This window comes from Setaria italica, chromosome VIII (assembly GCF_000263155.2).
Source record: "Setaria italica strain Yugu1 chromosome VIII, Setaria_italica_v2.0, whole genome shotgun sequence".
NCBI lineage: Eukaryota > Viridiplantae > Streptophyta > Magnoliopsida > Poales > Poaceae > Setaria > Setaria italica.
The window spans coordinates 23,707,083-23,719,424 of NC_028457.1; the positions used below are offsets into that span (position 1 = coordinate 23,707,083).

The 12,342-nt window shown below is 46.7% G+C and overlaps 1 protein-coding gene across 1 annotated transcript; it reads left to right on the forward strand.

The window, feature by feature from the left end:
- The first annotated feature begins 4,955 nt into the window (after positions 1–4,955).
- LOC101776174 (inactive tetrahydrocannabinolic acid synthase) lies at positions 4,956–6,661 on the forward strand. Its single transcript, XM_004980445.3, has one exon. It carries the CDS (start codon positions 4,963–4,965, stop codon positions 6,544–6,546), a length of 1,584 nt encoding a protein of 527 aa, XP_004980502.2. The 5' UTR covers positions 4,956–4,962; the 3' UTR covers positions 6,547–6,661.
- Positions 6,662–12,342: the final 5,681 nt, after the last annotated feature.

Below are 12,342 nucleotides of genomic sequence, written 5' to 3' on the forward strand. Positions count from 1 at the left end.
ATTCTATGGCGAAAATGCTACATCATCATTCCTGACACGGAGCCATCTACTCAGAGCTCAAGACCGCTCCCCGTAGATCCCCAGCAGCGACCTTCTCCTCATAGCTCGAGACCGTCATCTCTTGCACAACCTGCTCCAGGACCGTCGCTTCCTGCTATATCAAGGTCTCCATCTCCACCACATCCTGATGGTGGGAGCGACGATGACAATAACAACACCCCTCCCCGATCACCGTCACTAGGACCAAGAGCAGCTCCGATGAAGGAACCTGCAGCACCACTAAAGAAGTCACGAGCACCGCCTCCCAAGCAAAGACAGAGAAAGAAGAAAACAAAGGAGCCTGAAGTGACTCGTAAGGAACGCTGGGAGGCAATGACTCATGTGGAACAAAGGGCAGAAATCCAACGAGACGCCAGTGAGTGGTTCAAGAAACAAGCCGAAGAAAAAAAGCAAGGGAGATGGAGCCACCGCCAGTAAATCGAAGAGATTTAAAACTTTTTATCAGGATGGAAGAAGGAGCCAAGAAAAGGATACCACTCTTATCAAACTATGAACGGGCTTTAGTAAAGGCTGATGAAAAGGACAAAAGGAAAGGAAAGTCATCTTCCAGTGGTGCTGTCCCCGACCTCAAGCATTTATCAAAAAAAGACACTCAAAGGGTAGCAGCAATGCCCTTAGATCAGCAAGCAGAAGTATTGAAATTCATGGAAGAAACAGGTCTGGGACTTGATGAATGTTTAGGGCAAGTTGAGACGCCAACTGCACCGCCCCCTAGGCCAACCTCTAGTAAGACCTTCGTTGGTACGGAAGCTATCAACAAAGATGTACGAATTCCATCAATGGTACATGATGGCGGCCGCCGACTCGAGGGAGATGTTCGGCCTTAAGGTAAAACCGATAGATTTTTACGGCGAAGGCGAGAAAGTTCTGTGGCTAGACATCAAGGATATATACGAAGTGTACTATAATGATGCCCTGGACGTCTCTCTGATCAGGGCTTGGGTTCTGTAAGTGTCCATTTATCTCTACATGTAAATTTTGGCTCATATCATTTTTTTTTGCGTGCATCACTGTACTAACTTCGTCTTCCATTTTATGTAGGATGCTAATTCAGACGTGCCGACGAGAGGTGTACCTACATATTGGCTTCATGGATCCATCCGTAGTTAACCAAAAACAGATACAATTATCGACAGAAAAAACCTTGGTGGAAGTATAAAATTTCCTAGACAAACAAACATTCAAGGATTTCATACTACTTCCATACAACTTCAAGTAAGTGTGTGTATACTGTCTACTTTCGTTGTCTTTTTCCTTACCTGATTAATGTTAGTTAGCTCTAATATACATGAACATTTTATGTACGCAGCTTCCACTGGATCCTTATTATAATTGAGCCTGAAAGAAGCCACGTCACTGTCTTCGATTCGTTGAGGAAAGATCTGGTGGAGTACCAAGACATACAAGACATGCTAGGCTTGTAATAATTCTGGACCTTTATCTCTATGTAAAAGTTTGTTTCCTAAATTTTATCCCTGTTACACTATATCATTCATTATTCTAATCTGCAGCGCATGGAAACAATTCATAAGGACACACAAAGGTCCATTCAAAGAAAAACTTACATGGAACAAAGACTTCCCAGTACGTATGAAGTATGCACATTTAGTACATTGTATAACACGAATATTTCATAACTTATTTTTTTCCGCACTGAAGTGCTTAAGACAGGAACCCGGAAATAATCTATGTGGCTACTACATCTGTGAGCACATGCACAGTTTTATGGGACCCAAGGGACTAAAGATGACATCGCACAATTAAAGTATGTAAAATAAAACTATTACTAGTTAATTATTTTCTAGCTCCTTATATTTAATTGTTTGTGTAACATTCACAAATTTCCAAATTATAGATGTTAAATATTCAACAAGCACTCTTGAAGGAAGAAAGAGTAGCGGCAATATGTGAAGGTCTCATTGGATTCCTAATGGACGAGGTGGTAAATCCAAAAGGAGAATTTTATTACAATGGACGACAATTAGACGCTCCCAGCAACACCTTGACGGGATTGTAGACATATAGTTTGATTTATTTGTATATATAATACGCGCTAATGAAGATCGATTTGTACTAGTTGAATTGTGTATATATATATAGTAATTGTATAATTACAAATTTCATTCATTTAAATACTAGTTGATTTCATTATAAAAAAAATCTCAACTACTAAAGGTTAACAAAAGGGTCACGGTACTACGTACGTGATGCATGAAAATTTCAGGCGCCATGTAGGGTGCCATTTAGTCCTGGTTGGGAAAGCCAACCGAGACTAAAGGGTAACCCTTTACTCCCGGTTGGGAAACCCAACCGGGACTAAAGGGGCACCCTTTACTGCCGGTTGCTTTTACCAACCGGGAGTAAAGGGCCTATCCCGCGCCTAGCGTGGCAGGCCCTTTAGTCTCGGTTGGTGACACCAACCGGGACTAAAGGGTGACCTTTAGTCCCGGTTGAAAGACCCGAGACTAAAGACCCCCCCCCTTTTGTCCCGGTTGGTTTATCCCGGATGGATTTTCAGGAGATATGCACCCTACCAATCGGGACTAAAGGCCAATTCTCTACTAGTGAAATATACATTTTTATATTATGGGGACGTAAGTGACACATCCGGACAAGTTTATGGACCGGTGATGCATTTTACTCTTATATATATCAAGCATCCCATATCTTGATATTGATCCATAGTTTGGTTGCCAGCAAATGGAGCATGATCGGTGTCAAGTGTTGACTACTATCAAATAGTAGAGTCTTCTTACAACTCCATGCATTTATGCTACTCCCTCTGTTTCAGGGCCTGTTTGGAACGAAGGATTGTGAAACGGCGGAATTTATGCTACTATCAAATAGGAATGTTGAGATATATGATCTTATTTCTGAATTAAAAATTATGAAATTCACTTTGCCAGATGGCGTAATGTCTACTATGAAGATTTTTGAGCATGTTAGAGATGTGGATTGTTATCCTAATGTCTCCATTGCTTACCACTCTTATTTATTGTGCCTGTGACTATCGCATCGACTGAAAGAAGCTTTTCAAAGTTGAAGTTATTGAAGAACTATTTGAAGTCAACAATGACTTAAGAGAGGTTAAATGGTTTGGTAACATTATGCATCAAGAAGAAATTGTTGGATGAGATTGACATCAACCCTATTATAAGTGACTTTACATCGAGGACTGTTAGAAGAAACTTTTAAGATAATATGTATAAATAATTTGATATGAATATTACTTTTAGATACATTTAAGTATTTATTGGTAACATTTCATATATATTTGTTATAATGTTTATATTAAAGGGTCCGACTTTTATTTTCCGCCCGAACCTCCCAAATCTCAGAACCGGCCCTACACCCTGTCCACCATATCTATTAAGTTGATAGAAGCACAGTTGTCCAAATCAAAAGTTATAGGATCTGATAAGACCTATGGTAAAGGTGAGGCCACCAATTTTTTGTACGGGGCTCAAGACATGCTGCGAACTGCGAAGGAGACAGCAACAGAAGTGAGCAGCAGGAGGAGCGAGAGCCAACCAAGATGAGTTCCCTTGGGTTGGAGTGGGTGTTTTATTTCCTACTTTTTACACTACATCGAGCGTTCCCTTTCCTCTGGAACGGAACTCGTCTTTCCTTCGTTCTAAACGCGACAATGCAATTCCTTTCCTCCAGAAGGCATTCCTCCAAAATTCCTGTGAAAATTTGATCCAGACGGGGCCTGAAAATATATGATGCTAGGACAATGCAAGGTAATAATGAGTACATAAATTCATGTTACTGATTACCACATAATCAATGGGAATGATTGTTAGTACCTTTTACCATCTTTAATGTTCCATTTGTTGATTAGAGAGATCCAAGCCATTTGGAAGAGGAGATGGTATCCAAAAAGAAGAACAATGGCATGAAATCTTTTGGCGACTCATGCTTTCATCAACGTGGAAAATGTCACATTTTTGTGTTGTTGGAAACACAGATGCAATATTTTCAGCCAAGCTTGTATTCGGAGATGTATACAGAGTTGAAAAATGATCTCCCATATATGATGCCCATAGTGGTCATATGTCATTGCGGATGCAACTTCTTTAGTGTAGTAATGCTCGTCAAGTTTCAAACACCTTTATCTTGAGAAATCTATTGATACCTCTCTCACTCATTTCACGAAGATTTGGAAGATGTGATTTTTAATTTTTATAGAGTAAAATGCATGGGCAGCCCTCAAACTTGATTTTTAATTTTTATAGAGTAAAATGCATGGGCAGCCCTCAAACTTGTCACAAGTGGCCATCTAGGTCCACAAACTTGCAGATTAAATAAGTGTGTCCTTCAAATTGCCTCGGGGTGCCATCTAAGTCCATAATCTTGCAGTTTGAGGACCGTTAGTGGATTTTACTCATTTTTACATTTTGAAGTATTGAAATAAACCACCCTTTATTGATGTTCTACCATAATGAGCATAAATAATGAATGCGCGATAAATCTTAAAATGCCAAAGAGCAAAAACGGAACCACTCATTTTCTAGGCCTGAGCATTTGTGATCATTACAAATCATGATATAATATCCCATTTAATGGCTTGTTTGGGAGTAGTGGATTGAAGTGGAATAGGAGGGATTGGTGAAGTAAATTAGTTCATTTTAGACTCGAACCTTTTCGTTCCACTCCAATTCTGTATTATCCAAACAAGCACTTAAGGAATTGGATCATGTGAAAGATACCCAATAGACACCAAGTTTTGGTGCTTGAAACTCCTCAATCCATAACACCTTGTCAGAAAAGGCGGATAGGACTGAAATTGTGAAGTACTCCTATCTTCATATTATTTATAAGACAAAAACACATGTTGGCATACTACTATATATAGAGCCAATGCAACCAATAGCAGCATCCAGCAGCAAGCTCGTCCACATGGCAGATCACAAAAAAATGGCACTAGTTCTGGCCATCTTGTGCTTCTTGTGCGGCAACGCCATCCTCCCTTCATCAGCCTCCTCTGATTCCTTCCTCCAATGCCTCACGTCGATGATGCCGAGCGAGCTGGTGTACCAGCAGAGCTCGAGCGGCTTCATGTCCGTGCTGCAGTCCTCCATCCAGAACCCCAAATTCCTGACCAACACCACGGTGCGCCCTCTATGCATCGTCACTGCCTCCGACGTCTCCCACGTCCAGGCCGCCGTACGCTGCGGCCGCTGGCACGGCGTGCGCCTCCGAGTTCGCAGCGGCGGGCACGACTACGAGGGCCTGTCCTACCGCTCCGTCCAGCCCGAGGTGTTCGCGGTGCTCGACCTCGCCAGGCTCCGCGGCGTGCGCGTCGTGCCCGGGGAGGGCAGCGCCTGGGTAGACGCCGGCACGACGCTGGGCGAGCTCTACTACGCCGTGGGCACTGCAAACCCGGGGTTCCTGTTCCCCGGCGGCGCGTGCGCGACGGTCGGCGTCAGCGGCTTCATCAGCGGCGGCGGCATCGGCCTGATGATGCGCAAGTACGGCGTCGGCGGCGACAACGTCCTCGACGCAAGGATCGTCAATGCCGCTGGCGACGTCCTCGACCGCGCCGCCATGGGGGAGGACCTCTTCTGGGCCATCCGCGGCGGCGGCGGTGAGAGCTTCGGCGTCGTCGTGGCGTGGCGGCTGAAGCTCTCCGCGGTCCCGCCGACGGTGACCGTGGTGAACAACCTCAGGACCATGGAGCAGGGCGTCGCCTACCTCCTCGCCAAGTGGGAGACTACCATCCTTTCCCCATCCCTCCCGGCCGACCTCACCATCCGCGTCGTCCTGCAAGAGCGGCACGCCTTCTTCCAGACGCTCTACCTCGGCCGTTGCTCGGAACTCCTAGCCACGGCGCGCGGCGTCTTCCCGGAGCTCGGCATGACGGCCGCCGACTGCAACGAGATGTCCTGGCTGCGCGCCATGGCGTTCATCTACTTCGGCAACGCCGCCACGCCGCCGGAGGCGCTCCTCAACCGGACCAACAGCCTGGGCACCTACTTCAAGAGCAAGTCCGACTACGTGCGCCGCGCCGTCGGGAAGGCAGGATGGGACGCCCTCTTCCAGCAATGGCTCTCGAAGAACGGCAACGGGCTCATGATCCTGGAGCCGCACGGCGGGGCCGTCGGCGGCGCCAACACGGCCACGACGTCGCCGTACCCGCACAGGCGTGGCGTGCTGTTCAACATCCAGTACGGGTCCATGTGGTGGGGCGAGGCCAACGGAACCGCAGCGGCGGCGGCGCTCCGGTGGCTGGACGGGCTCTACGGGTTCCTGGGGCAGTACGCGACCAGCAATCCCAGGGAGGCGTTCGCCAACTACCGGGACCTGGACCTCGGCCAGAACGTTGTCGGCCGGGACGGCGTGTCGTCGTACCGGAGCGGGAGGGTGTGGGCGGAGAAGTACTTCATGGGGAACTACCGGCGGCTGGCGGCAGTGAAGGCGATGGTGGATCCCAGCGACTACTTCAGGAACGAGCAGAGCATCCCGCCACTCCCAAAGTTCTAGACTTGTCGATTGGGAGACGGTTTATGTATCCAAAGGGAACCTTGCTCATTGTCACGAGTTTCCTTTTCGTTATGGTGAAAAAAACAATTAATCAACATCATGTGCTTCTGCACTGACTAGCAGAAATAAGCGTTAGAGTTTTGTGCATTATTTTGGGATTCATAGTGAATGGAAATTGCGTATCTTTACTCGCTCTGGCATGTTCATTTTCTAACATAGTAGGTAGTACACACATAAATACTTTGCAGCCTTTTTAAAAGTTGTTTGAATTTGGTTATAAATTGCTATATGTTTTTCATTTTTTTAATGGTCGGGGAGAGCATCCCCACCTAAATTATATTGATAAGGTGTGGCAGACGATGAATCAATGACCTCGTTTTTCAGGGAAACGATGCAAAAAATCCTACAGCTCTCGGTTAATTCAGGAAACCGAGCTAAAACCACAATAAGATACTTAGCTAGACCAGGTCTTAACCAACACAAAGCCTCAACACAAGAGTGAAATTATGGTATAACCATAAATAAGAAAACAGCATAATCCGGCACAACGGTGAAAGCATAGCATGACCACATATCACAACACAACGAGGATTTTCCAAGATGATGACCATATCAAAGACACGGTGCTACTAGTGGCGTCATTGCCGGCCCAAGAATTGGGCTGGGTTTTCACCTTGAAATCTATAGCAGTAGTACCTGAACAAAGGCACCTCCATGGAGGAAACATGCCCACTAGCGCCGCTGTCGAAAGCTTTTGCCATCAACCTCCGCCAAACCAATGTTTTTGCTGCATATCAGTTGTTATCCAAGCACAATAATACCTTGCAAGCATGGTGATCTCTCAGCCAGACTAAGGAATGAGTCACCGCCATCGTAGCATGGTGGAAGCAACGGACTGAATAGCCGGGGACAGGCAGGCCACAGCTTGGGCACTGCCGTACAGCCATTGTTTGAGCTCTCAGTTTCAACAGTTCGCATGAACAGAAAGGCACAATGCGATAAAGATCCCATGCTGCATGGACATCCGTAGCAATGCCTCCATGACGCGGAGCAAACACCACCTCAAACGCGCACAATAATGTGCTCTGCGGCCGGCCAATCGGATGCACGACTAAGAGTGGCCCCTAGTGCCGTTGCAGCTTCCATGGGCACCATAACCCATCATGAAGATCCAAAAATGCATAGCCCTACACTAATACATATATGGTCATCCCTGCTGGAGCATCACCGCAGGTTTCAGCTGAACTGGCAGTGATGTCATTTTACCACCAGTTAATCGGTTGGTAGGTTCTATGGACGTTGGAACCAGCAGTGAAAACAGATATCACCCCCGATTCTGACCATGGTTCGGTGAATATGAATCCATGTACCCGAAACATTTATCAAATATCATTTGCAGGCTTCGTGTCTGTCCGCAACTTCTCTCTCCCCTAGCCTAGCCTTACTTTATATGCTTTTCTGTCTCCCTGCCTCCCCAGCCATAAGCACCTGAACAGCCTCGTCCTCATCTCCTGTTCCCTCTTCATCTCCTTTCTCTCCCTCTCCTGGGCGACGGCGGCCGGATCTCTTTGCTGCCCCATCCGCTCCCCCTCTGCTGCCCCTCCCCTCCCCCTCCACTCTCCCCTCAGAGAGCCGCTCGCGACGGCAGTGAGGAGCAACGGTAGGGCAAGGTGGGGAGGCAGCCCTTGGGGTGGGACTGAGGCACAAAGGCTGCGGGGCATCAGCAGGCAAGGCCGTGGAGGTGGGCAATGTGGGGCCACAGTGCGCATCTATCTTCCTCCCTCCCTCCCTCCCTCTTTCTCCCCGTGTCTCTTTTGTTGTTTTCATTTTTGTTGGGATGAGTTTTATATTTTTGTTGTTTTTTAATGCACTCTCACTGCTGGTTCTCCCTCTTTTGGTGAAGGATATGCCCATCATCACCGACCCTTTGCCAACGACGTCCAAAACCGATAGTAATGTCATTTTTGAACCCGATGTTGATAGGACCTTCTCCAGTAGTGCTATGCAGGCATACACACATGAAATGCAAGTTGGCACACATCATGCATGTATACTTTGAGTCATGTTAGTTGGGGGAACAAAACATGGCTTTAGAACTAGGGGATATAGGAAGGAGGCAGATGCAGGAAGAACGCGGGGCTCCAAAAGGCTTTCCTGAATCAAGGAGACACCATACCATGATAACGAAGCATACATATACGAGAAGACTATAGAGGACATAAGTGACAAGCTCCTACGTGCCGACCGTACAAGGCATAAAATTATAATCTAGTAGGACCTTAGGTCCTCACATAGGCCTATAAATATATGGCACGATAAGGAGATGGATGCAGGAAAGCCGTGGGGCTCTGGAAGGAATCTCTTGAAGGAGGCTAATGGTAAAAAAGACCACGACACAAGAAAGCTCACGACACCGAGAGATTTCGATATTTGACACCAGATTTGCACGCTTCACTGAATGTGACATAGAATTCGTATGCTTTTCAAAAATTGACATCATGCACACGAATTTCTTCGATTCGGGGGATTATCCCCCTTCCCTCTATTTCCTTTTTCTTTTCTTTTTCCAGCATCATTGATTGGATTAGGAGGAGGTGACGAGATGCGCATCCGTGAGCTCGCCTCCTCCCGTACGCAAAGAACAGGTGGCGCTGCTGCTAGGATTCACTGAAAGGAGGGCTGCCAGCAGATGTTGATGCCTAAAACTGCTTGAACGGATGCCATGGGTGGACGCTGCTGGAGCTGCTCGCTCTTTCTCTTGCCGCCGCCGTCGCGGGTACTTCCTCGATCCCCTCTTTCTGTCGCCGCTGGTGCTGCCACCCGCATTCCAGGGGCCTTGTCCTCCTGCCCGGCATCCCCATTCTTACACCAGCGTTGGGCACTGCCCACTGCTCGCACAGCGTATGGCCCCACCTTTCACTAGGTGACCGCTTTGCTGCAATCCATCCTCAGGAGTTGGGGCGCATCAAGCCGGCAAGCTTACTTGGGTCAGTAGGGGCGGTGGCAGTCGAGCAACATGCACCGTAAAGGATTTGCTGATTAGTGATGAACCAAAATGCATCATAAACATATTTTTTTGCGTCATAAACCGTGATTTATGAAACTCTTGTGACGAAGATCGTTCGCCACTAATTGAACGTCAAAAATCCCAATTAGTGACGTTCCTTATATTTGCACAAAATCTATGACACATACAAAACGTCGAGACAAACGTCATAAATTGGCTCCTACGGTTTTGCCACGATGGATAAGAATCTGATGTGGCATGACCATAGTGACAATTGTTTGGTCATAAAATGAATTTGGCCCATTTGTTGTTGGATCGAGCACAAGTTTGTTCGGATAGGCCAATATTGTTCGGATAGCCAAAAATTTGTTCCGATAGGCCCATTTGTTGTTGGATTGAGCTCAAAATTTGTACATATCATTTTCGGCCCTTTTTTCTTGATTTATGAATGAAATACAGTTTTGGCATAATTATATGTGGGCAAAGCCCACATAAGAAATAAATTTAATAAATGGGGCATGAGGAATTTAACCAAACGAATCAATATTAAAAAAGTTATGAACAATGAATGTATATAATTTTAAATGTGCATATCATGTGGCATATAATTAATTACCGGCTCTTCTATCTGCATATCATGTGGTATAATCTCATTCTGTACCTTGTCAGTATTAGGCTGTGATGGATATAAGAAGATCATGTGGTGTTTTGAAACAGAGGGGAAAAAATAATAGAATAGCCTAATGTACCTTTTGCTCCTGTATGTGCATATCATGTGGCATATAATTAATTACCTGCTCTTGTATTTGCTTCTCAGGGGTTGGTGTAATCTCCTTCTGTATCTTGTCAGTAATAGGCTGCGATGGATATACGACGACCATTTGGTGTTTTTGTAACAGAGGGAAAAATAATAGAGTAGCCTAATGTAGCTTTTGCTCCTGTATGATCTTCAAATCCACGTACTCACGATTATGTTGCAACTTTCTTATCCATCTCTACACGTGCCTGCATGTTCTCAGAATCTATTTGGACACGTTCCAACACAATTAGACGATCCATTTCTTGACGCTCATGCTTCAACTTCTGATCTAGATTGTCGCACTCCTCTTTAATCTTCCGGTCCACGTTATCACATTGTTGCTTTAACATCTGGTCCATGTTCTCACGCTCCTCTCGGACCATGTTGTCCATGTCCGCTCGCTGAAGTCTCAACTTCAGGTCCATATCTGCACGCTCTTGCATAAGCTTGTGGTCCATGCTCTGACGCTCTTGCTGCACCTTGCGGCCCATTTCCTCTCGGGCCAAGTCGACGTTCGTGTCCACCTCCGCGCGTGCATCTGCATCCTTCCGGTTCATGGTTCCTGCAGCATTAGAATAGTAGGCATTTCTATATATAGATCAGCAGCAAATGAGCATCACAAGGGAAGCCACGCATGACCACTACTGATCAGGAGCGACGGCCTACAGAGGGCGAGACAGGAGATGCCCGACCATCTTGCCGTGGAGATCTCTGGTCTCCGGATATGGCCTAGAGCCGAAGCTAGCTAGTCGGTATTGCACAAGGATGATGAACTCACTTTTATCTCGGTCAGGATCACAGGTTGGTACGGTGCCGATAAAAATCCAATGTAGTAGTGTCGAGGGGGACCAGTAGTGACGTTGGGCGGCGCTATTTCGTGATGACGTACATGTGATGCATAAGGGGATAAGAGAGAAGAGGTATCAGAGCGGAGAAGATTGACGATACACCAGTTGGGGCGCCATATGGAGGAGGACCGACCTACAGGTGCCTATCATCCCCACTGCCGATTGGATCTTGATGAAGGCTCATTTTTTATTTTGATGGTAAAATCGTCGCTCGCAAAACCGCCCATCATTTTAAGATGGGTCGTAGCCTCGTGGGTGTGGGGGCCTCCCCTGATATTCTGCGTGTTTGTTTCGGTTTCTAGAGAGATCCGTCTCCGCTCAACTTGATCAACCATTGTGGTCAAGCCTAATCGGATTACTGGCCCTATTAGATGATGACGTTGCCTTGTTGGGGCATAATGTTCCAGTTTGAGTCTTGAGGCTCAGTAAATTCTCAATGAAATTTTAAACCATAGCTGATGTAACAATATTTGTTGAATACACCTACAAGTTTAGGAAGATTTCAGCAATATTAAGGAGTTGACTCTCATTGATTGTGATAAGAACACTACATCACCTTGTCGTCTACGTGGCACACCGCAAAGTACCGTTGATCTGTCACCCTAGTCGAGCAAGGCTAGAGCGCTAGGTAAAACACTTAGGAGCTTAGCAACCATGTTCCCGGAACGTTGGGAACGAGGAACTAGGATGTTGGCCATGGGATGCCACTTTGAGAAACGTACCAGTATGTCCATACAGGGGATGGAACACGTACCAGATTTTGGAACGATGTTCTTGGTCGTCTCCGTTTCTCGTTCTGGGATGGAGTTCCCAAAATGTGGAACATGGCCACGTTCCACAGTACCGGCTGCTAAGCACAGGAGGTGTCATGCACAGACTTGATGTAGAACACGGTGGTGCCCAGCGTGACACAAGAGGGGCAGAGAAGTCAGACCACTTGGGTGATCATGGCAGTGGCAGGTTGGCCTTAGGGTAAGGGTGAACGGCGGGTGGAGGTCATGCGCGTCGTTGTTCTTAGGGAGGATGCTACCGCCACGGTTGCATGTGTGATTGCTGCGACGGGCACCTGAGCTAGCAGGGACCCTAGAGGTGGTGCAGCGGACACGGGATCCGCAGCACGCATTCCGCGAGTTGATAGAGAT